Consider the following 21,665-nt stretch of genomic DNA (forward strand, 5'->3'; position numbering starts at 1 on the left):
GGGGGGGGGGGGGGGGGGGGTAGGGTAGGTAGAGGTGGAACCAGAAGTAGTATTTGTATTGTAACAGTATGCACAACTAATGGATTTTTTTTTTTTTAAACTAATGGGGTAATAGAAGGATAGATGAAATATCACACTATATTAGAACATGTTAACCATGTCAGCTTATAAATGCAGATTACATCTGAGCACTTGCTTCATCACGTGAAATACTTTTGGCAGCCATCATGTCTATGAAGAAGTTTGAAACATGTATACTGTGCCAGATTCTTGTGCAAGGTACACCGATGTTCAGACAAGTATTGCAAGCCAATCTGTGATTGTAATGTTTCATATCTTCTTGCAGTATTTGCAAAGTATTAAAGCTAGTTCTTGAACGTTAAATGACAAGCTATTAATGGTTTGCAGGCAACACTTTACCACAAACAAAAACAAAGTGTAATGGCAGCATGGGGCAACCAACAGCACCCTCTGCTGGAGTGCTCAACTACAAGCACTGTGAGAAAACGACCATCTGGAGATAATGACTTTTTCAGTTTGCATGCATGGAACCAGAGTAACCAGACAGATTACTGGAGCAAAGCATGTTCTTTTTATTAAGTGTACAAAACAAGTGCAAAAATAGTGATTCATAAGAGCGACACAAAGTAGGACTTGCCCTTCAGAAGGTTCCATCACAGGATACAAATTGTAATTCAATGCATGAAGTGCTTTTTGTAGAGAATGAATGAGTATTACGCAGTACAAAAAAGAAAATTGCAACACATGGACTTTGATTCACAGCATTTGATAAGTACTAAGTGCAAGCTGCAGAAACAAAATGCCATCAGCATTCTCCCTCTCAAACTATGCACAGTGCAAAGATTCTTACTAGGAAGGTTCTCTAAAAATGACATTCAATCTAATACACTTATTCAAATACGCAACTTTGGCCCATATGTTATTGTCACTATTACTTCCTAGGCTGCGCAAACACACAGAAATGACACTACTACGTCAAAGGAAAGACAAATTCTGTTAAAGTGGCAGAGCTACTCTTAGCAGGTCAGTAATGTGTAAATACGTCATAGCATGCAATGAAAGTACCTAGTTTATCACAGCTGAGTATAGTGAGAAACACTGATGTAGACAGGAAATCTAGAAAGAAGTGATAAGTGGAGCTGAAGGAGGGCAGACTATGTAAAACTGCAGCTAACAAGACCTCAAACAGCCAGGTACTGCAACCTCTGGCACTGATCTGTAAAAGAAAATACTGAACCGTGTTAACAAGCCTAATGGGATTGAAGGCATCTTGGGTTGTGGTGCAAATCAATGGTAAAAAAGGCACACAACTTGTGGATTTAGGATGGCTATAAGTGAAACCCCAAACTAACACACAAACTTTGCACAGAAGAAGCCCAAGTTTAATTCCAGTCATCCTAGCTCACACATCCCATGTTTGCCATTTACAAGATCATACACTTTGGCTTCTTTTTCTTCTCGTGGTCTTTTTTGGTCGGCTCAGGTTCCTTGCACCCGTAGAAGCTGGAGAAGCAGGCTGGTGCACTAATTGGCTCTCTGAGGTTGAGCAGCCACTTTCCCGTACCGTAATAGGTCAGCGTGCCGAGCTCCATCTCTTCAACTTGCTCCCCCTGCTGGCCTTCCTGCTGCAGGGTCAAGATTTCCAGCAGATCGATGCCCGTCTGAACGGGCTCGACACCCTCTGCGCAGCCCAGAGTGACATGGGCGCGGCTTCCCAGAGGCAGTGAGGCAGCTGCGGGGACCGACTCCACCTGCTTTTCAGCATCAGCATCAGCTGGCCACAACTGAAGCTGTTCCTCAGTGAGAGACACTCTGGCACCAAATGTGCGAGGGGTTACAAAGAGGGCACCAAGTGACAGATCGAAGATGGAACCATAGGAATCTTTTACAGCCTAGAGAAGAGGAAATACAAAAAGAGATCAAATTAAATGAAATTATGGTTAGTATTCAATGTTAGTTCAGCAATTACAAGTAAATGAATAATGCTTTCATTTCTGGGAAAATTGAATTGTTTCTTGCCTGTTTCTCTGCATATTCTTTGGCACCCTCAGCTTTTCCATAGTTACAGAATTTCGTAGTGCAATGGAGAATTCCTGTTGGTTGAAAGTACTGCTCAAGGTCCACCTCCTCAGCTTTTCCTGAAACTGTTTATGACAAAAAAGGAAAAGAAAGAAATAAGTTTTCACCCCTAATTAAGAGAGTTCAGTTACTTGGTAATAAAAATTAGACACTCACAGTCAATCAAATGTTTCTTGAAGGCCTCCAAGGTGTCCAGTGTTTTCAGGAAGTCCATTGACGTGCATTTAATCTTGTCCTGGATAGAGGACAGAAGGAACCAGCCAAAGTAAAGAGGAAGGGACACTTCTTCAAGTGGTCCTTTCATGGCTGCCAGATGGGCTTCCTCTAGGCCACGCTTGGTCTTCTTGGTCAGCTGTCCAAGATCTCTGTTCCATTCAGTTTTTGGCTCCAAGAAGATAGCAACAAGATTGTTCTCCTCGGCAATCTCTCCTAGACGGGCCAGGCGATCCTGGGTGTGGTTGGTGTCGTCTACCACTATCAGCACAGAGGAAGAGTTTCCGTCTGTGCAACGAGCAACTACAGCTTCATCCAGTGCTTTGTAGCCCTCTGCATTAGATTCTGGTTTTTCAGGTTTAACACCATGGTCATCAGCACTAATGACGGTGCAGTGGTCTTTGTAGGTGTCGGCTATGGCACGTGCCAAAAAGGTTTTACCGCTCCCTGGAAGGCCTCTAAGGACAACAAGGGTACGAGAGATTCGGAGGGCATCTTTGGTCTGCTCCTGTTCTAAAAGGGCAAAAGACAGAGAGCCAGAAGCTGGGACGATATCCTCTTCTTTTTGAGGCTCCGACTCAGGGCTCACATTTCCAACTTCTGCTGAAGCCTCAGTCTTTAGCATATCAGCTTCTGCTGGCTTTTCTGAAGAAGTGTCAGACACCACAACAGTCTCTTCTGGTTTGGCTTCTTCCTTCTCCTTAGGCTTAGCTCCGGAGTCACCTTCAGCCTCAGTATCCATTGCTTTTTGCAGTTCTCCCACAGACTCAGCTTGTTCCTTCTCTTTTGGGCCCGGTGGCTGTGTATCTACTGGCTGCTGTGTCATGGCCGAGTCAGGTAATGTTTGCACTTTTATTTCTGGAACAGATTCGGCCGCTTTCTCTGGCGCTGGTTCAGGGGCGCTCTCTGCCAGGGGCGTTTGCAAAGCCAAAGATTCTGGGTTGTTCTCTGGCTGCTGTTCAGAGATTTTCTTTTCAGATGACTCTTCTGGTTGCTGTGACGCTGCTGCGCCAGGCACCGAGTCTGCATCAGCTTTTTCTGTGGGCATCGCCACCTTGTCTGTCACACTCAGCGCCTCCATTTCTTTCACGACCTCGCTTTCCTGACCATGTACTGCCATCTTCCCAGTTGCTTCCTCAGCAGCTGGTGACTTCTCAAGCTCTGTGGATTCCACTGGCGTCTCCACAGCTGCTTTTTCCACTGCAGTCTCCGCTTGCTGTGGAGTCTCTGACGCACCTAAAACCTCACCACTCTTCTCAGTATCCATTTCTGGTTCAAAGTCCAACTTTAAACACCACCATGTACCTTAAACATACAATCAGAAGACAAATCGTTTTATCAATTTACTGAATTCAGGAAAGGAAAGGCTCACTAAGGATATTAAATTCATTTATCACTTTTAAAACGGATCTAGCACATTAGCCTAACTTAAAAATTTAAGACCCGGTTACATTTTGGGATTTCCAGAAGTGTATCAGACAGAAAAATAATCAATTCCAGTTAAAACAAACAAAAAACAAAAACACCCCACTTTAACTACAACTGACGATGCAAATGTGCAGCAAACATATTTGAAAAAGGAACTCCTAGTCTTTTTTTCCCCCATAACTGTCACTTCTGAAGTCTTTTGATGGTCATCAATTTAAACAGTGCTGCAAGAATTGCAATCAGAATGTCTTAAGGGGAAGTTACACAATATTGAAAATTTGCAGAGGCTGTATTATACTCCTCTCCCCTAAATCAGTAACACACACTATTTTACATCTGCAGAAGGTGGGGAGAAAAAAAGAAAATTCTGGCATGCAAATAACTTGAGCTTTAATGTTCATTTTTGGAGACGGAGGGGGTTTTGCAGCTTTGTGCACATAGAAGAAGTGAAAGAAGAATGCCGTCTTCTTCTCCTCCCCCTTTTACGTGAATTCCTATTCATCTGGTAAAACCACAAAAATCTCCAGTTCACTGGTAAATTGAGGGAAAGCACTGTATTAAAACCTTGCATATGCGCCACAGCTTGCCAGCAAAAAACAAGACAAAGGGCAATAAAGAAAATGGGGCATCGCGGAAGTGTAGTTACTTCATAGTGTAACCGTATGGCAAGCTCTGACCAAATATTAAAGCGTTGCTAAACGCTGGATTTAACAGATAGGGTGAAACTACGACGTGTCATTGGGGAGAAGGGGGAAGCTCTCACGAAACAATGTGGCAACAAAGCCAAGCTGGCCGTCGTTAATCCCGGTGTTTTCCAGTTTAGAAAAAAAAACCAAAAAAAAAAAACCCTAAATGCACAGCAATCGAAACCAGAGACACAAAGAGGGGCAACAAGAACAGAAAAAAAAAAATGGGTTCGTCTTTATCTCATACACAATAATCAGTAAATGACGATAATTCTCATTTTGTTGATTAAATAAAGTTTGAATTACATTAAAACGCTAACTATTTCTTTTAACCAAATCTATGAGATAGCCTCCAGAGGACCTTAAATACCGTTTTAAACAAAGGAAATCGATGGGAGTTTGGCGATTAGCCTGCATTTTACTATCAGCACATTGTGGCTAGGCGGGGAGTGGCGTGCACCTACCGTTAGCAGCCCAGACAAAACCAATTTAATCTGGCAGTCAGTAGAAATTAGCTGGACCATCAGCAGGCGCAACGCCACGACTCGACAACTTTAACACGCAGGGTGTAAACAAGTCGACGCGCGTTACTGGGCCAATTTATTTTTAAGGTAGTTCGGGAAAACAAAAGCGTTGAAGCAAGCAGTTCAAAAGAGTTTTGTTCGCTAAAACGTCCGCTTACCAGTTATGTCGCTGCTGTGGAGCTGGTCGTGGCTGCCGCTGACCACGCGTTTCTCTCTGAATACAATGACAACGCAATCCTGAGCACAGACGGGTACCCGCCCCACTCTTCAAGGGGTGGAAGGCGGAAAAAAAAAAAAAAAGTAAATCCCGGGAACGCGCATCTGGGCGTGGTCAAGGACACGCCTCTATAGACCGGAAGTCTTTTGTGGAAGCTGTACCTTTAATCTAATCTTTATTTTATCGGTTATTTTTCTTTTTTCCAGTGTATTTGCATTGATTTCAGGAGAAGCTCGTGAATGGAACTAAAACTACAGACAAAATAGTATTAATAGATGCTGATATTAACATAATAGAGCATCTGCTGTTTAATTAGTTATACTCCCCATTTTATAAAATGAATGGCAGTTAAAATATTAATGACAATTAGAACCTTGTAGACATATTTTAATCTATAGCAGTTATATAGGCTTTAATATATCTCTTGTAATTCCTATTTATATTTGATACCTCATTTGTAGTTTCTTATCCATATTGTTACAGCTCTCTGTTCCATTTTACGTATATTTTGTTCACATTGGGTCAGTGGAAAAGCCATTGTTTAAACCTGTACACAATGCAAAGTTGACAGTAAGGCTGAATCTCACTTTGCAAAGTATTATGTTTTCAGGCACAAATACTTTTGTCCTAATCACGAATAAAGGTGTTTATAAAACATATCCTCCTTTTAACCTACCCTCAGACTAAATTAAATTATACAGATATCAACAACAGTATAAGTAAAAGAAAGGGAAGTAATTTTCCGTTGTCACAACCACTACCAAACAAAAGTCACACAAGAGTCACAGAGTCAAGAGAGGAAAAAAAACAGATATCCAAATTTTAAAAAGGCAAACAGGTTTCTAGTATATCTTAGTTTGCATATACAGGTAATATTATGCAAACATTTTATGTGGTTAAAATTCAAAGGGCACTACACACACTGTCACTCATATCACAACAATTGTGTTTCAGTAAAAAAAAAGTTTGCATAAACACTTGGGTACGTGACAGTAACACAACTTCTCTTTAATGGAAAAACATCTTATTAAAACTTCAGTAAAATAAAGGTTCTGTGAAGAAACTATGAACTGTAAGCAGGCTGTGTTTCTATCAATGGGAAATTTGCAAGAAGCAGTCATCTGTTTGCAAATCACACAGTGCACGCCTTGTAATAGGGGTACTAGGAAGGTGAAATAAGGAAGTTCTCTATAATAAGTTAATCTCTATATATGGAAGCTCTAAGGTAATACTGATTAATGGGACTTAATGGTTGCCAGGTTTCAGTATTTATATCAGTAAACAGAACTTTGTATATCAAGTGACACATTTTCCAGATAACATTTCAGTTTGTCATGGAACTTGCACAGAACAAAAATATGGGCTCAGCAATTACATCATGACTGTACCTGAATATATTCATTTAAAAAAAAAAAAAGAAGAGTTTTTCAGAACTACTATAATTCTGCATAAGCTTTAAGAATTATAGCTTTAGTAAAAATGCTACAGAAAATGTCGGTATGCATTGTTCTTCTGAACATCCGAAATTCAAGTTTTAAGCATCTCCCATAAACACTTTTATTCCACAACGAATCACTGTTCATAAAACGGATATATTTTACAACTCTGAATATGATCTTCTCATTTGATTAAGTTACTGCTTTATTGCTGTGTTCCATATAGGTGTGTAAATGAACGCACGCGCACACACACACACACACAAAATGAGTCTTTCTTCTTCTTTTCCTCAACCATTCTGACTGAAGGGGTTCCTCATTGTGTTAGGTGTTGCTTTGCTTCATGAAGGGCCTGAAAACAAATGAGAAATGTCAGGACTGAAAAAACGTACGTAAAAAGGAAAACAAAAGAATGTATACAACAAAGAAGCACGAACCTTCTCAATAGCATCCATGGCAGAATCATCTTCTAGAAGTTTGGCATAGGACAAAGCTCTTTCAAAGTGGGTGACACAAGATTCATAGTTTCCAAGCTTCACTGATATAAAAGAGTAAACTGGGATCAGGTTAAAGAACTGTGCAACAGTATGACTGATTCAAACACACTGTGGTTTAAGAAGTAAAGTATTAAAGTTGCGTGTCTCTGTTTTGTTAATATAAAGTGATGCATCATAAATAAATAACCAATTACATTCTGACTGTGCAACCAAAACATTGGCATTCAACTGCCACTTCTTATCGGCGATTCCATCAGCAGCAGCTACTGAACGGACGCCATAATCTCGAGCTTCTTCGTGGTGATCGAGCTTCAGGTAACACAAACCGATCTCATGTAACAACCATGTCTTCTCCAAATCACTGCAAACCAGCGGAAGCTTCTTTTCCCAGCTTATAAACAAAATGGAATAAAAAGGATTAAATAAATGTGTCAGAAATAAACATAGTTTTTGGATGAATTCAAGTGCAGGTATTATTTGATTATTTACTTACACTTGAATGGCCTCTGCAAACTCTTCATTTCGAACATAGACTCGGCCAATGTTGTCCAGAGCTCTGGACAGTGCTCCTGGGAGCTTGCTGTAGGTAAAAAAAAAAAAAAGATTTCTTAATGTTTAATAATAATAATAATAATAATAATAATAATAGTGATTAAAAAATATTTATAGGAACCTTTCAAGACACTCAGGGACACATAACTGTATGTATAAAAAATGGAAAAATTGTAGAATTAAAATTCAATACTACAGAATCAAAGAGAATAAGCGAGCTTAAAAGGATGTATTTTAATGCTGGTTTTAATAATAGGAAGAAAATCAATATTGTGAGTGTGCTACAGGAGAGATTTCTAAAGATGAGAGGTCCACTCGGCTGAAAGCTCTAAAATCCATGGTAGTCAGACGAGTAGGTGGTATAATGAAAGAAAAAGAGGAGGAGGATCTCAAGGTATAGCAAGGAGTAGCAATGTGCAGAAGACCAGAGAGATAAGGTTGTGCGAGATTATGGAGAGACTTGAAAGTAAGAAGCTAAATCTTAAAATGAATGCAATACTTTACAAGAAGCCAGTGAAGCTGCTGACGGTCAATAGTAATATGTTCTATAGAACTGGTTCTGGTCTATGAAGAAGTTTGTGTGGTGGATTTAATCTCTCGTCCAAATATGTAGTTTTACTCCTATTCTGCCTTTCTTCTCACCACTGTTTGGCCAACTCCAGGTCTTTCTGATGATGCTCCAATGCTTTGTCCATGTTTCCCAGGTCAACCAAAGCATTGCCAATGCAACTGTGCAAGGTGCCCAAAACCTCTTTTTTATTAGGAACCTCTTTCTCAGACCACCTCTGCACCATCTTCATGACTTCTTCTGCCTTCTTCAGAGTGCCTTCTGCATTTCCGGACATAAACTCTGGGATGACAAAGAGGACAGTGAGAATTTTTAAACTGAAAGTAAAAGAGAGAATCAAGGTCTATGTTTATCCAGAATGCTATCTTGCCTCTGTCAATTTCATCCAGGCTTTTCAGCAGAAATCCAGAAGAGAGTGCGCTATTACGGCGCTTTGTACATTTCTCTTGCATGAACTTCTGCCTCATTTCTTGTGCAGAAGTAGGCTTCTCCTGGTGCCAAAATTCAGTGCAAGTGTCAAGGTAAGACAGACATCTCTGAATGATGTCCTTCACCTTCTCCCCACTCTTTGTTGTACCTTCTATCAAGTCTGCAAATCATTACATAACAGCTATTAATATTATTCAACAAGAATGAAACAGATATAGTTGTTTTTTTTAAGTAAACATTTTGAACAGTATATGCTAGGTGACAGTTAGATACATAGAAACATACAGTGTGTGTAAATTTGAACAAATAGCAAATTACCTTCATCTTTCATCAGATTTTCTAGATATTTCTTGTCACTATAAAACTCGCCCAGAAGTTGTTTGGTTGTCTTTTCACTCTTTGGGGTTTTCTCAGTCTTCTGATTTTTCTTCTTTGTGAGATTCTGGATAGCTGCAATTGGTTTGGCCCTCTTAACAGTTCAGAAACATAACATAACACTGTGCATCAGAAGACAGGTCAGGCTAAACATTGCATACAGAAAACTGCAGGGGTTTTGGGGGGATTGAGACAAGACACATAATTGAAGCAATGACTCAGCCTTGTTCTACAGAATACATACAGGTGGTGATAGGATTTAAGTGTGCATGGATTTAACTGTTTATGTAACATTTTCAGTCTCTTTCAGTGGGAGAAATGTTTCATTGTTCATCCAAGTGACTTCTTCAGACATGGATTTACCTACCTGGATGATTAAGCATGCATCAAGACAACTGTTCATTGGATTCATAGCAAGAGGGAAGAAATCTTTCTATTGTCTAGCAGTTTTGATATACAGCGAGCTGTAGTGCCTTCCTGCAACGAATCCTGGCTAAATGACAAATACTGTCATTTTTATTGTTATTTCCCTTGTACCATTAGAACAGCTCTGCCTCTAAGCCTGCATGTTAAATACATTGCTCAAATAAAAATTAAGGGAACTTGTATCAGGAGAAAGGCTGTTAAAGAGAGCTGCACCAGTATTTTTTTCCTTGGTGCAAGGAGGAACAGGAGGAGCACTGCCACAGCCCTACAAAAAGACCTCCAGAAGGCTAATCATTCATGCTGCTCTGACCAAACTGCTCCACACTCTGATAACTGTGTTGGGAGACAAAGAAAACGTCATTGCAATGGCACATTGAATAGATGTGCCATCCTAGATACACATCTAGTTTCATCCTAGTTACCAGCTGCAAAGACTTTTGGAGGTTTCCTTGGTCTTACCTCTCCAATGCACCAAAGCACGATTCACATTGGTTTAAGCATCCCAGCTGGTAAGATGATGTCCCTTAAGTTTAACTGAGTTTGTGCTGTACTGTGATAATTGTGACTTACCTCAGTGGGGTTGTTTTTATTATTATTATTATTATTATTATTTACTGAAGATATATGCACCAAAGACTCACCTCACCACCTATGTTGAGAAATGACAGGTCTCCTTTAATCTCCAATTTCACATTGGAAGGACCTAAAAGATGGCAAAGAACAAGCGGCTCATATTTTAGGTAAGGAGATGTGAGATGATTGCAACACTATTAACAAGACACTTACTGCCAACAGAGTTTTCTATGGCCTCCTGTGCTTTCTGGATACCCAGTCTGAACTCCTGCATTTGTGGACGTAGTTTATGGCCTCTGTGGTAAAACACCAGGGCAAATTCAAATTCTCCCATGTAGTATAAAGCTTCTGCCTTCAGGTACAAACCCTAAAATGGTGATTCAAAACAAATGTATACAATAGGCACTGAACCTTTAGCGGGGATATAAAGATACATTTTACTCATTTTCTATCATGACAGCAGAAAAACATTTACCTCAAAAAACGAGTTGTCTCTTTTAAGTGAAGCTTCTGCATCTCTCAAAGCGTTGTCAAACCCTCCCATCTTCAGGTAACATCTGGACCGAGCAACAAAGCACTGCTTGTCACTAGGCTTTAAAGCCAGTGCCTAAACAAAGAAAAGAAGTGAGCCATTTCTAGAGTGCTTAAAAAAAATCAGAGAAAAGGTAACGACGACACTTAACACTTACCTCTGTGAAGCTGTCTATAGCTTTTTTATACTCTCCTGCCTGGTACATCCATTTCCCATCGGCCATTAAAGTTGCGAATACGCCCTTAGATTGCTGGTCTTCGAGGTCTGCGTCGATGTTTGCCATTTTTGGCCACTTTTAAACTTTCTTTCCGTCAACTTGAAGCCAGTTTAACTCGTATAAACTTTAGCCCAACGCATCGATCCACGTTTAGCTGGTATCCTAGCAACACCAACAAACGAATCGCGAGGAAGCAGCGCCCTCTGCTGCTCATCTCCTGCAGTACACCAACCTCCACGCTACTTTTTTCTTAAAATTCCGAAACAAAACAAAGATATAAACCTATTTTAGAAGCCGCTTTATGACTGTGATATTTTCCCCACTCTATGGTTCACATTTTACTCACTCCAGTTCTTTTTTGGCAACTTAAAATATTTTTAAAGTTTTAATTTCTGCTGCCCTCTTGGTCAGATCTCTTTTGAAAAAGACATTTTTAATGTCCGTGAAATTTTACTAGAACAAATAAGACATATAAAAGTCACTTTCCCCAATAACTGTTTGCAGCTCTATTCACGAGATACATCATTCTTTTCTGGCAAATACAGGACATCACTTTTTTGGCATGATACCAGATTGCAGGACTCACTCCCACAGCAATCTGTAAAACCACACGGTATCTTTATGCAATACTTCTAAACTAATGATTCCAAACAAAAGAAAGATATCAATCTAGGGGAAACCCAGAGGAGGCCAACTTTATTGTCATGGCTGGTACTTTTCCAGGGAAAAGAGTGGATGGTCTCACTCTCACCATAAAGAGCAAAAACAATCAGAGCAAAATGAGGACACTCTTCATACTCAAGTGCACCAATGGACTAATGGGGAAATGATTAAACATTCCTACGTTTCAATCATCACACAGCACCTGAACATTTTGGACAACAGCAAACAGATTTCACTTTATGTGGAGCAATAAAGTTGTCACTTTTGCTCGATGCCTCCACCTTGCATTGAATAAAATTAGACAGCTTCAATGTCAAATAACCTCTACTGTATACTGTAATCGATTTGAGCTTAAAATGCCATGCAGATCTAGCAAACCAATCATCTTCCTGAGGTTTTTTGGTTATTTTTTTTCCCAACGTAGTGTTCATGGTGGGTGTCTCTTTCAATCTTAGGAGAAGAGCATCTTCATCTTACGCTGACGTTTATATCAGACAGCAAATTTACAATAAATATACATTATGACGATAAAAAAAATGGAAAAAAAGAAACTCAACTATTATCACAAATCAACACTTTACATTCCAGTAAAATGTACAATGCAGCAATCTGTGAATGGCAACATCAAATGTGAAACAACAGAAGGGACGGAGACTTTGCTGACAACAAAACCAGCACGGCCGTCTCCTCTGCCGCCTTTCTAGTGTGCTTCGGCTGAATTACATGCGTAGGTCTAGACTCCAGCTGTTGTCAACTTAAAAAAGAAGATTGAGTGCTCCCAAAGGCTTATGACAAGGAGGCAGTTTTCAGTGCGAATTCGTAGCAGCCAACTGTCTGTGTGACAGATTCGTCAAAAAAAAACAAAACGGGGATGGTGCAGCTTGCTCAGTGATTTCCATCACAAATCACTGAGCAAGTTATTAACTGTCATGCAGAGAATACCCCCCCTCAGCAGTAAGTTGAGATGAGCAGGATAATAGCTTGCTCGAGAGTTTTCCCCAGGATGGCACTTCCTGCATGGATCCCTAAAAGCTCTAATATAATAGCTGTGCAATCTTTCCTATTTGAAAAATCCAGACTATTTGGACCAGTGTTGTTAGCCATTACCGACTTTCAAGTTTGTTTAATTCTGGAAGGAAGAAAACTAAATCCAAAACCAGTAAAACTACCAACTCAGTTTGAGCCAACTTGGTGTCCTTTGCTAGACGGGCATTTGCTGCATTGGGTTGCATTCATTCAGTCAATGGCATATACAGGAAACTGACTTGCAAATCAGTCAGTTATTAAATACAGATGATGGGTTGTGGGGTTGACATTGTTGGAAAGTCCTGATGTAGTAACTGTTTAGGTAGTCGACTCTTCCAATTAACCAAACTGGAAGAAGAAATTTCCAGGTCCAGATGCTGAAAATAATAAAAAAAACAAAACCATTAGCGCATTTAGGATATTCTCAGATTGTGGGACTCCTTCCAAATGGCTGGCAGAGGGACAGATTTTTACTTTCAAACAGAACATATGTTACCTTCGAAACTAAAACCCCCTGGACCTCCAAAGAATGCCTTGAAAATGTTGTTGGCATCAAAATCTGGAAAGAAAGAAAACACAAGAAGCGACATGAACACAGAACTATCTGGCTGAATTTTCTCGTATCATTTCAATCTGATCATCCTTGAGACCTCACACACTGAAGTCGGCCCATATGCTCACCTCCCATGTTCATGCCGTCATCCTCTAGATCCTGTCCGGTGTCGTAGCGAGACTTTTTCTTTGCGTCAGAAAGCACGCTGAAAGCTTCGCCCACTTCCTTAAACTTCTTTTCCTCTTCCTTCTGTACCTCAGCACTAGCTCCACTGTGACGGTCTAAAGGGAGGGGGGAAAATGAAAGCAGTATTATATTTGGTAATTTAAATCAAAGTCCTTCTAGAAGCAAATCTCACAGCTCAGCTGCCATACCAAAAATCACCCATGTCACTTATTTAGGCAGTTATTTTGAAGGATTATCTAAACTGATTTTCATTTCAAATGTCTGAATAAAGATAAGATTAAAAAAAAAAAAACAGTTCCCTAAAATAATGTTTTAAAATATCTTTTCACTGGAAATTATATGGCCATATTTGCTGCAGAAAAACTTCCCCCTACAATTCAGGACTCTTCATTGATGTGATGTTTAGTTCTCTTTTTACGTAGAAATCAAGCACCTGGGTGATGTAAAAGTGCCCGTTTGCGGTAAGCTTTCTTGATCTCCTCTTCTGTTGCGTTCTTATCCACCCCGAGGATTTTGTAGTAATCTTTCCGTTTGCTTTTCTTCAGTTCCAGCTGGGAATTCTTCAGGAGTTGCTTGTGTTCTAGGTAATAAAGTCAAAAACACACAGCATGTAGATTAGTAAGCATTGCATTAAAAACAGTTATGTAATGTCTCTAAAGTGGCAACTTAATACTAGTCCAAAGGTGCCAATATGTGGAAAAGGAGCACTGTGAGGTGGTAATATCTGCTCTGCCCCCACCTTTTGTCTTCTCTGTCTGGTAAACCTTTTCATAGTCCCGCACTGCCTCTTCGTACTGCTCCGTGTCCATGTAGCTGCAGGACACCAAGCACAAGTCTTTCAGTCAATTCATTACTCAATTTGAACTATAAAATACAAAAGTGTCGGTAAAAAAGTGAAGCTTCTGCTTAAAGAAACCAAATGACATACAAGTTGGTCTGTCTACTAACAACAAAGTAAAATCTTCGGCATACCACTGTGCTCTCCTTAAATAGGCCTTGATGTAGGTCTCATCCAGTTTGATGGCCTTCGTGCAGTCTTCAATGGCCTGTTCTAGTTTCTTGAGCTTTCAAAGAAAAAGAAAATGTGAACATGTGAGGCAAAGAGACAGGAAAAGGTAGTGACCTGTGGTGTCTGTATGCCTACAATTGACATATTTTAATGAAACTAATGTTATGTCTTACCTTTGATCCGACTGTAGCTCTATTACAGTACAGCTTGGCATTTGTCTTGATGTTATTAGGGTCTATTGTTAGCGCCTCAGAGTACAGCTCACATGCTGCCTCATAGTTTCCCTCCTTGAATGCCTTGTTTCCTTCCTCCTTCTTGGCTTTTAGCGCTTTGGCATTCTGGGTAGAAAATTCATACAGCAGCTTTAAAAGCTCCTCTGAGCTAACTGAAACCTCAAGCAGACTGGTGAAGGAGATTTTTTTCCCCCTGCTAAATTTGTGTTAGCTGTTAGCTACTGAGTTACTCACTCTGCACGCAAGCCGAGCCTTGTCGTGGTCAGGAGCCATACGCAGGGCCTGGACAAAGAACTGCACAGCCTTATCAATGCAGTCCTCATAGTACAGACAAAGACCACGCACGTACAGAGCGTCCGCGTTAGTGGAGTCCATTCGAAGAATATCACTGGATACAAACAGATAATTACAGGCAAAGTGCAATTAAAAAGAGTAAATCACATTTAAAAATGTACTGTTACACCATCTTCAAAGGAGAAGTTCATTTCTGAAAACTCAACTGTTTAATGTATTGCAGACAACCTAGTAAAGATCAGAAGAGTCAAATCATGACAATCGCTGTTCCCACTATTCAGAACATATAGTAAGCACTACATATAAACACAACAAGGAATCTTCATGTTCAAGGCAAACTGAAGTGATTAAATTTAAGGATCCGTGCCCTGACCAGCTGTGATTTTTCATCCTGACAGTTCTTCAACCTGCATGGAAATCACTGCTTGCACATTTCAGTGGCCCTGTCTGAGAAAGGCATACTGTTTTGTTGTACTTCATGTTAGGGCAACTACATACCTCAGTGACTTTTCCCCCATTATATCCCTTTGACAATAATGTCAAAAAATAAATAAATCTTTTCAAGTGTGCATTCTTACCTGGCTACAGACTGAGCCTCGGGGTATCGCCCCAGCAGGGCTAAACACTCTGCTTTTAGTATCTTGAACTTGTGACAAGCGGAGGCAGAATCCAAGGCACGGTCCATGCAAAAGACAACCTAAACACAAGCAGATACCTGCAGTACGTGATGCTTGACTTGGCAGGTATTTATGACATAATACACCTCACAAATAACACACCTCACAAATAAAACACACACACACAAAACAAAAAAACAACTAAAACTGTATCTAATGAGTAGCTTACCATCCTGAAATCTCTCTTCTCAAATCCAATCTCTGCCATTCTCTCATATTCAAGGATAGATTCTGCATTCTTCACCTGCCAAAGGAATTTATGATATTCAGTAACCATGAGGAAGAACTTCAGTGCTTCTCAGAAACTGCTAGTCTCTTGAGTGCCATGCTTATTAAATCCAGGTCAGAATAAGTACAAGTGATTGTGAACTACTACTACTGGATTTCCATTCAAACCTTTTTTTGCTCTTTATTTTCACTGGCTTGGCCAAAGCCAATTTAATAGTGGATAATCATGTCCAAGTTGTTAGGTCATGCTCTCTGCAACTGAGGCCAACTCACCTCCTGCTGGGCCTGGCTGTTGTCTGACTCCAGCTCTAGAACTCTCTGGAAACAGCGGCTGGCAGCCATAGCATTCCCAAGCAACAGGTGGCACTTGCCCTCTCGCAGATGGCCCTGTAAGTAAAAGATTTACAGTTCACAGCCTAAAGTGATAATACCCTGTAATGACCAACATCATTAAAAACATATGACTGCCTCTAAAATATTTATCTGTTATGTAATATATTACTAGACTACAACCAACAACAGTGCTGGAGCTTATGTGTTTATTGGCCTTGTAATACTACAGATATAGACCACTGGTGACTTATACAAGATCTGCAATAAACAAAAGCTTTTACAGTCTATGTGAAAATCTGTATTGCTCTAAAGCCATTGCTTGTTAGAAATATTTACAAAGGAAAATCCTCACTACTATCTATATATCTATATATATATATCTATATATGAATGGAATTTCTTTAATTCTTCAACCCACCTTGATGAAGGTGTTGTCTAGTCGTACTGCTTGCTGGCAATCCTCTAGAGCGTCTCTATACCGGCACAACATCATTAGTGTCGCTGCCCGATTTCCATAGTAACTTGCATTCTTTGGGCACATATCTGTTATGTTAAATTAAGAAAATTTTATTAATATTCTACCAGGGACATGTTGGATGCAAATGTTAAAATTCTCGTCCATATGAGAAATTAGCATAGCTTCTATCCACAGAAATATATACTGAAATTGTTTAGAAAGAATTACCAATGGCCTTGGTGTAATAATTGAATGCTTCTGCATAATCCTTCTTGACATAAAAAGCATTGCCTTGTTCTTTGAAGCTCTCTGCTTCCCTGTGTAGAAATGGGCAAAAAGAAAGAAATCAAATAAAGCTTGCAGGCAAATCTAAAACAAGTGAGAAGAGAAAAACACATGACAGGTGGTAAGATAAGTAGAGGTAGACTTGCTGAATTGTTTCTTGACTAGAGGTAGGTAATTACTTTTTTTCATATTCATGTTTTCGAGTAAAGAAAGAATGACACAATGTGCATTTGACAGTTTGCTGGACTGAGTTAGCTAAACATAGAACAAGTCAAACTAGCAGGACAGAGTGCACGTATTCCCAGCCAACACGCAGGAATGAGACTGAGCCAGGAACATATGACACCATCCTGAAGGGCTACTGCCGTTACTTTTTTTGGAGGCCTGTCATACTTCACATCACGAACACTCATTAACTGAATGGTGCCATTAAGTAATTAGCCAGCTTTGGTCATCTCTGGGATGTGAAAGCAAAACTCTTAACTCCGATCAACTTTCACACTTAACGATTAACCACCAACTTACATACGTTACTGTGAACGAAACCCAGAAATCCAACACAAGGGCTAGCTAAAGTGGAAGGCAACCGAGCTAGATGCTTTCCAGGGCCAAATTTAGCTAAACTGTTAGCGGTAGCGCGCTGGTAAGCTCTCATGTTGCGACAAGAAAATTAACACGACGGGGGCTTTTGAGCACACATATCAATAAAAGACTTTGATATACGCGTTTTTCATTCGCTGACAACATAGCTGTAATTTCCACCACCTTTCTAATTCTTCATCGCTGAGCAGTTCCATGTCAGGGTCCATGTTCACAGCATCACAGCTCTCCGTCGCCATTTTGCCGTCAATGAGAAAGGCGGGGCTACATACTGCAGTCGTTACGTACAACATAAACAGGAAGTAGCACATTTGGGAAGGTAAGCGTTTTCTCAAGCGAAATTATGACAATTAGCAAATAAATGTCGGCAAAATAACCAGAAGTATCAGCGTGTGTATTTTTGAAGACACGTTTTTACTAGCATTTGTCATATACAGGCAACATTAATGGCTGGTTTTATGATATAGTGGTTTTGTGTCTTCCCGAAGCTAATGCTAAGCTATTTTCTGTACAAACGTCTCCAAATTAGCTATCGTTTGCGACGCAAAAACTTAAAATAACTATGTCAGATAAAAGGGGGGGTTTTTTTGCCAGTGGGCTCTTCTAACTTGTAAGTTAGCTAGTGTGCATAGTAGCACAGTTTATCTACAAAGGAAACCAAATAAGGCGTACTGTGTTATTGTGTTTTGCATTGTTTCTAAGTAATGGCTTTGATCAATTGGGTAGTTTTTGTTTTTTGTTTCTTCTGTCCTAAACAGATTTTCGGACTGGAGAGTGAGAAACCGTCATGGGTAAAAGCTGTAAAGTGGTGGTTTGTGGTCAAGCCGCAGTAGGAAAAACGGCTGTGTTAGAACAACTACTGTATGCCAATCATGTTGCAGGTATGTCGCTTCCCTACATTATCATATATTACCTCAATGAGTCAAATGATGTATGGTCAATGTGGTTTATCCCCGAGTGATCGCAGCAAAGCATAATATAATTTGTTGTCGACTTGCAGTAGTGTTGATGTTATTGAGTGAGTATTCTCTCTGTCGTCCATTAGTTATTTATAACTAATGTGACAGTATGTAATCGTAACTGAAATCGTGATTAAAACGTAGCAAAATTGATTTGGTGCTATATAAAGTTTAAATGAATTAACTCAACGCTTGGTGAGTTAACAGTATATAACAGTTGTATTAAAAGTTTATAACATCTAAGACTCGCATGTTGTCATCTTAATATTTGTGCAGCATATCACATCATTTGTGTCCACCTTTGTTTATTTCTTGGTAGGTTCAGAGCCAATGGAGACCCTTGAGGATATCTATATTGGCTCCATAGAAACTGACCGTGGCACACGAGAGCAGGTGCGCTTCTATGACACCCGTGGACTCCGGGATGGGATGGAGTTTCCCCGACATTACTACACTTTTGCTGATGGCTTCGTACTAGTCTACAGCATTGATAGTAAAGAGTCCTTTAAACGAATGGAGGCCCTTAAGAAAGACATTGATCGCCACAGAGACAAGAAAGAGGTAAGCAGTAAATACAATTAATGTGTATAGTGAGGGCATGGGTTTTGATTGGTACACCTCACAGTTACTTGTTCTGTTCTAGTAATTTCAGAATAGAAGAAGTTATGTTTATTAAAAACCTCATAAATATTCTGCTCAAAGTGTGGCTCATCTAATATATGTGATATCTAATATATCACTATTTTTTAATAAATAGATATACATAAAAAGGTTTAGTATAGGTGGTGTAGTGATTAGCACGGTTGCTTCACAGTAAGGAGGTCTTAGGTTTTAATCCACCAGCCTTTCTGTGTGACTGTCTGCCCATCTTTGCTTGGGTTCTTTCTGGGTTGTCTAGTTTCCCACAGTCCAAAGACATGCATGAGTTAGGTTAATTGGTGATTCTAAATTGCCATTATGTGTAAATGTGAGTGTGACTGGTTGTTTATCTCTCTATTTGCCTTGCGTTAAACTGAGGGCCTGTCCAGGCTGTCCCCTAAATTGGATAAGGGAAAGAAAATGGATGGATAAAAACAGTACAATATAGAATACATAAAGCTGCAGAATATTCTGCACCAGTATGCAGAATGCATTGTTATTTAATATTGTAACATTAGTTGTCAGGCTTTAGTCATTGTTGTAGCCTTGCTTTGGGGGTCATGTTTCATTAATGTGCACTTAAAGAGGGATGACAAGCCTTTATAAATTCATGACACAGCAGTTCGAGAGCTTTTTGGGTCTGATACAGGTCTCTGGGATATTAAAGAAGCAAGCAAGCCAGAGATGCCAGATATTGATTCATCTGCCCTATGTCCTGGGATGATATTTCTAAATTATTAATTTGAATATTGTTTCCTCCCAGTCATATTTAATTTTCACCAGACAATCTGCTGTATCTGAAGCCACAGCAGCTGTCATGAAGCACAATGTGAAGAGTTGTACAGTGACTAATGTGGAACTAACTTGATAATCTGATCTATAGGTAACCATTGTTGTGCTGGGTAATAAACTGGACAAGCAGGAAGAGAGGAGAGTTGACTTGAACGTGGCCCAGAATTGGGCGAAGAATGAGAAGGTGCGTCTGTGGGAGGTGTCTGTAGTGGACCGACGTACACTCATTGAACCCTTTGTCTACCTCGCCAGCAAAATGACCCAGCCACAGAGCAAGTCCACTTTCCCTCTCAGCCGCAATAAGAATAAGGGCAGTGGTTCAACAGATAGCTAAAATATCCGAAACAGCTTTTGAAAGGGGAGGCATGTTAAAGGAAACCCTGTTTTATTAAAACATATATATTTTATCAACATGAAGGATTGACTTAGTAAAAATTTGAGAAGGCAGAGAAATTATGTTGAGAAGGAAGGCAGGATGATTGTATGGATCTTTGTAAACAGAGAGCACTGTTAATATTAATAAAACACCTGCATTTCATATTTGTTAAAAACAAAATTCTTAACTAATTATGATTTTTGTAAATTCTTTATGTCTCTGTCATCTGTATATGTATCACATTTCCCGTTCTCAAATAATTCCCATTTTTTCCAGGTAGAAAAATGTTCAAACTGTTTCACCTGCATTGATAAACATGTGCGATAGACTGTGTGATTTAGAGCTACATACTGTAGCTCTTGATCTACTGACAATCATCATTTTGATCTCAGTTTATATTTGAGATTCCAGAGATTTAAGCTATCATAGTCACTTGAGGCTCACTGTAATGATGACGAAGGACCTTACACATAGTTTGTACACTGGCTACTTTTTTTTTTCTTTCGGTAAACCTGTGCACTAAATGTATACACGGACTGAACCAAAAATGGCAGCAGTTTCAAATGTTACCCAATAACTGCATCACACAAATGCTGAATATCATATTGGAAAAGGAATGATGACTGAAAGGGTTTCATAGATGCATTATTTATATTGTACATAAACTGTCCTGTCTGTTGATGTGGAGATTTGTTACACCTTACACATTTGTTGCTGAGATTTACTGTTTAATATTGTCACGTGAATCACTCAGATTCTTTATCACATTTAGCTTTCTGTACGGGTGTGATGAGTCTGACTACAAGATGGTCAGATGATATTTCAGTGTTTCTGCAGGCTGAAGTGCTACTTTTTCTTGTTGCATGTAAAAGAGAACACTCGATTTAGTTAAATTCCATTTCAATGTCAACACGATTCATTCGTCACTGATGAAATCGGTGTATTGGGTTTTTTTTTCTTCTGAGGTGTAAAGTAGAACCTATCACTGGACTGGTGTAGCATGAAGTCATGTATGAGCAGCTTTTAATGTTAGTTTCACTAAAATGGGGAAATGTGAAAATTTGTCAGTTCCAGGGTCTGTCAACACTATATCATGCAGCTTTTTTTTCTTGTGAAGATTAACCTTTATGTATAAATATCCTGAAAATGTGCTTTTTTGAGATGTTTGCATGTTTTGTAAACAGATTAAAGCCTTTGACTGTGCCTAATTAGAATTTGTGGTTGTGGGTTAGGTAATTCAACATAGAACAGGTGTCATTCTATTTTTCTGTTTGCTATTTTCTGCACCGTTCTTCTTATTTCTACTTTTCTATTTACAAAATTGTGTCAGTAAGATGTAAAACTCAAAAAACAGAAGCTGGAATTGAAGACTGAAGATTTAATCTGATTTAGAAATTTTGAGTAAAAGCAACCTCTGCTGTCACTTATTTTATTGCAGAAGTCTCTGATCTTGTGGTTAAACAGGATTTTTCACATGGTTTTGTAAAAAGACCCTACTTTCATTTGACTTTCAACTGTAGCTAATCGATTATCACAAGTCACATCTAATATCAGTTAAAACATGTTTGTTGTCTTCACACGC

General features: G+C 39.5%; 4 protein-coding genes across 6 annotated transcripts; 1 reads left to right on the top strand and 3 right to left on the bottom strand.

Annotated features, from left to right (window-relative positions):
- Nucleotides 1-569: 569 nt before the first annotated feature.
- Nucleotides 570-5,242, bottom strand: cnp (2'',3''-cyclic nucleotide 3'' phosphodiesterase). The gene is made up of 4 exons (XM_082530864.1): nucleotides 5,110-5,242; nucleotides 2,257-3,618; nucleotides 2,041-2,165; nucleotides 570-1,913 (listed from the first exon to the last, which is right to left on the bottom strand). The coding sequence occupies exons 2-4, from the start codon at nucleotides 3,578-3,580 to the stop codon at nucleotides 1,446-1,448; spliced, it is 1,917 nt and encodes a 638-aa protein (XP_082386990.1). The 5' UTR covers nucleotides 3,581-3,618; nucleotides 5,110-5,242; the 3' UTR covers nucleotides 570-1,445.
- A 674-nt stretch (nucleotides 5,243-5,916) lies between these two features.
- Nucleotides 5,917-11,361, bottom strand: odad4 (outer dynein arm docking complex subunit 4). 2 transcript variants are annotated; one of them, XM_082529679.1, is made up of 11 exons: nucleotides 10,714-11,361; nucleotides 10,500-10,631; nucleotides 10,238-10,391; nucleotides 10,093-10,154; nucleotides 8,969-9,119; nucleotides 8,592-8,810; nucleotides 8,296-8,503; nucleotides 7,595-7,681; nucleotides 7,296-7,492; nucleotides 7,042-7,142; nucleotides 5,917-6,956 (listed from the first exon to the last, which is right to left on the bottom strand). In XM_082529679.1, the coding sequence occupies exons 1-11, from the start codon at nucleotides 10,837-10,839 to the stop codon at nucleotides 6,921-6,923; spliced, it is 1,473 nt and encodes a 490-aa protein (XP_082385805.1). In that variant the 5' UTR covers nucleotides 10,840-11,361; the 3' UTR covers nucleotides 5,917-6,920. The 2 variants fall into 2 exon arrangements, with proteins under 2 accessions (XP_082385805.1, XP_082385806.1); XM_082529680.1 differs by lacking the exon at nucleotides 10,714-11,361 and having other exon boundaries at nucleotides 10,238-10,320; nucleotides 10,500-10,623.
- Nucleotides 11,362-11,443: 82 nt separating this feature from the next.
- Nucleotides 11,444-17,590, bottom strand: dnajc7 (DnaJ (Hsp40) homolog, subfamily C, member 7). Its single transcript, XM_082529678.1, has 14 exons — nucleotides 17,483-17,590; nucleotides 16,661-16,749; nucleotides 16,394-16,518; nucleotides 15,916-16,029; nucleotides 15,584-15,658; nucleotides 15,316-15,434; nucleotides 14,678-14,831; nucleotides 14,384-14,548; nucleotides 14,174-14,265; nucleotides 13,941-14,014; nucleotides 13,635-13,781; nucleotides 13,144-13,296; nucleotides 12,959-13,021; nucleotides 11,444-12,839 (listed from the first exon to the last, which is right to left on the bottom strand). Exons 1-14 carry the CDS (start codon nucleotides 17,554-17,556, stop codon nucleotides 12,802-12,804), a joined length of 1,482 nt encoding a protein of 493 aa, XP_082385804.1. The 5' UTR covers nucleotides 17,557-17,590; the 3' UTR covers nucleotides 11,444-12,801.
- On the top strand, nucleotides 17,556-21,286 carry nkiras2 (NFKB inhibitor interacting Ras-like 2). Of its 2 annotated transcripts, none has more exons than XM_082529681.1 (4): nucleotides 17,556-17,636; nucleotides 18,076-18,198; nucleotides 18,596-18,837; nucleotides 19,799-21,286. In XM_082529681.1, exons 2-4 carry the CDS (start codon nucleotides 18,105-18,107, stop codon nucleotides 20,039-20,041), a joined length of 579 nt encoding a protein of 192 aa, XP_082385807.1. In that variant the 5' UTR covers nucleotides 17,556-17,636; nucleotides 18,076-18,104; the 3' UTR covers nucleotides 20,042-21,286. The 2 variants fall into 2 exon arrangements, with proteins under 2 accessions (XP_082385807.1, XP_082385808.1); XM_082529682.1 differs by having other exon boundaries at nucleotides 17,581-17,636; nucleotides 18,044-18,198.
- The last annotated feature ends 379 nt before the right edge of the window (nucleotides 21,287-21,665 follow it).

The sequence above is a fragment of the Aulonocara stuartgranti genome, assembly GCF_965226115.1.
Source record: "Aulonocara stuartgranti genome assembly, chromosome: 4".
In the NCBI taxonomy this organism is placed as follows: domain Eukaryota; kingdom Metazoa; phylum Chordata; class Actinopteri; order Cichliformes; family Cichlidae; genus Aulonocara; species Aulonocara stuartgranti.

Coding starts and splice junctions, on each gene's coding strand:
- cnp (XM_082530864.1), bottom strand. CDS start 3,580: ATGGATACTGAGAAGAGTGGTGAGGTTTTAGGTGCGTCAGAGACTCCA. Junction 2,166..2,256: donor CAAGAAACATTTGATTGACT/GTGAGTGTCTAA, acceptor TGTCATAAACAG/TTTCAGGAAAAGCTGAGGAG. Junction 1,914..2,040: donor AAGAATATGCAGAGAAACAG/GCAAGAAACAAT, acceptor CCTCTTCTCTAG/GCTGTAAAAGATTCCTATGG.
- odad4 (XM_082529679.1), bottom strand. CDS start 10,839: ATGGCAAACATCGACGCAGACCTCGAAGACCAGCAATCTAAGGGCGTA. Junction 9,120..10,092: donor TTCTCAACATAGGTGGTGAG/GTGAGTCTTTGG, acceptor TGAACTGTTAAG/AGGGCCAAACCAATTGCAGC. Junction 6,957..7,041: donor CCATGGATGCTATTGAGAAG/GTTCGTGCTTCT, acceptor ATTTGTTTTCAG/GCCCTTCATGAAGCAAAGCA.
- dnajc7 (XM_082529678.1), bottom strand. CDS start 17,556: ATGGCGACGGAGAGCTGTGATGCTGTGAACATGGACCCTGACATGGAA. Junction 16,750..17,482: donor AGCGATGAAGAATTAGAAAG/GTGGTGGAAATT, acceptor ATTTCTACACAG/GGAAGCAGAGAGCTTCAAAG. Junction 14,015..14,173: donor TATTTAAGGAGAGCACAGTG/GTATGCCGAAGA, acceptor GGTGTCCTGCAG/CTACATGGACACGGAGCAGT.
- nkiras2 (XM_082529681.1), top strand. CDS start 18,105: ATGGGTAAAAGCTGTAAAGTGGTGGTTTGTGGTCAAGCCGCAGTAGGA. Junction 18,199..18,595: donor GTATGCCAATCATGTTGCAG/GTATGTCGCTTC, acceptor ATTTCTTGGTAG/GTTCAGAGCCAATGGAGACC. Junction 18,838..19,798: donor GCCACAGAGACAAGAAAGAG/GTAAGCAGTAAA, acceptor TCTGATCTATAG/GTAACCATTGTTGTGCTGGG.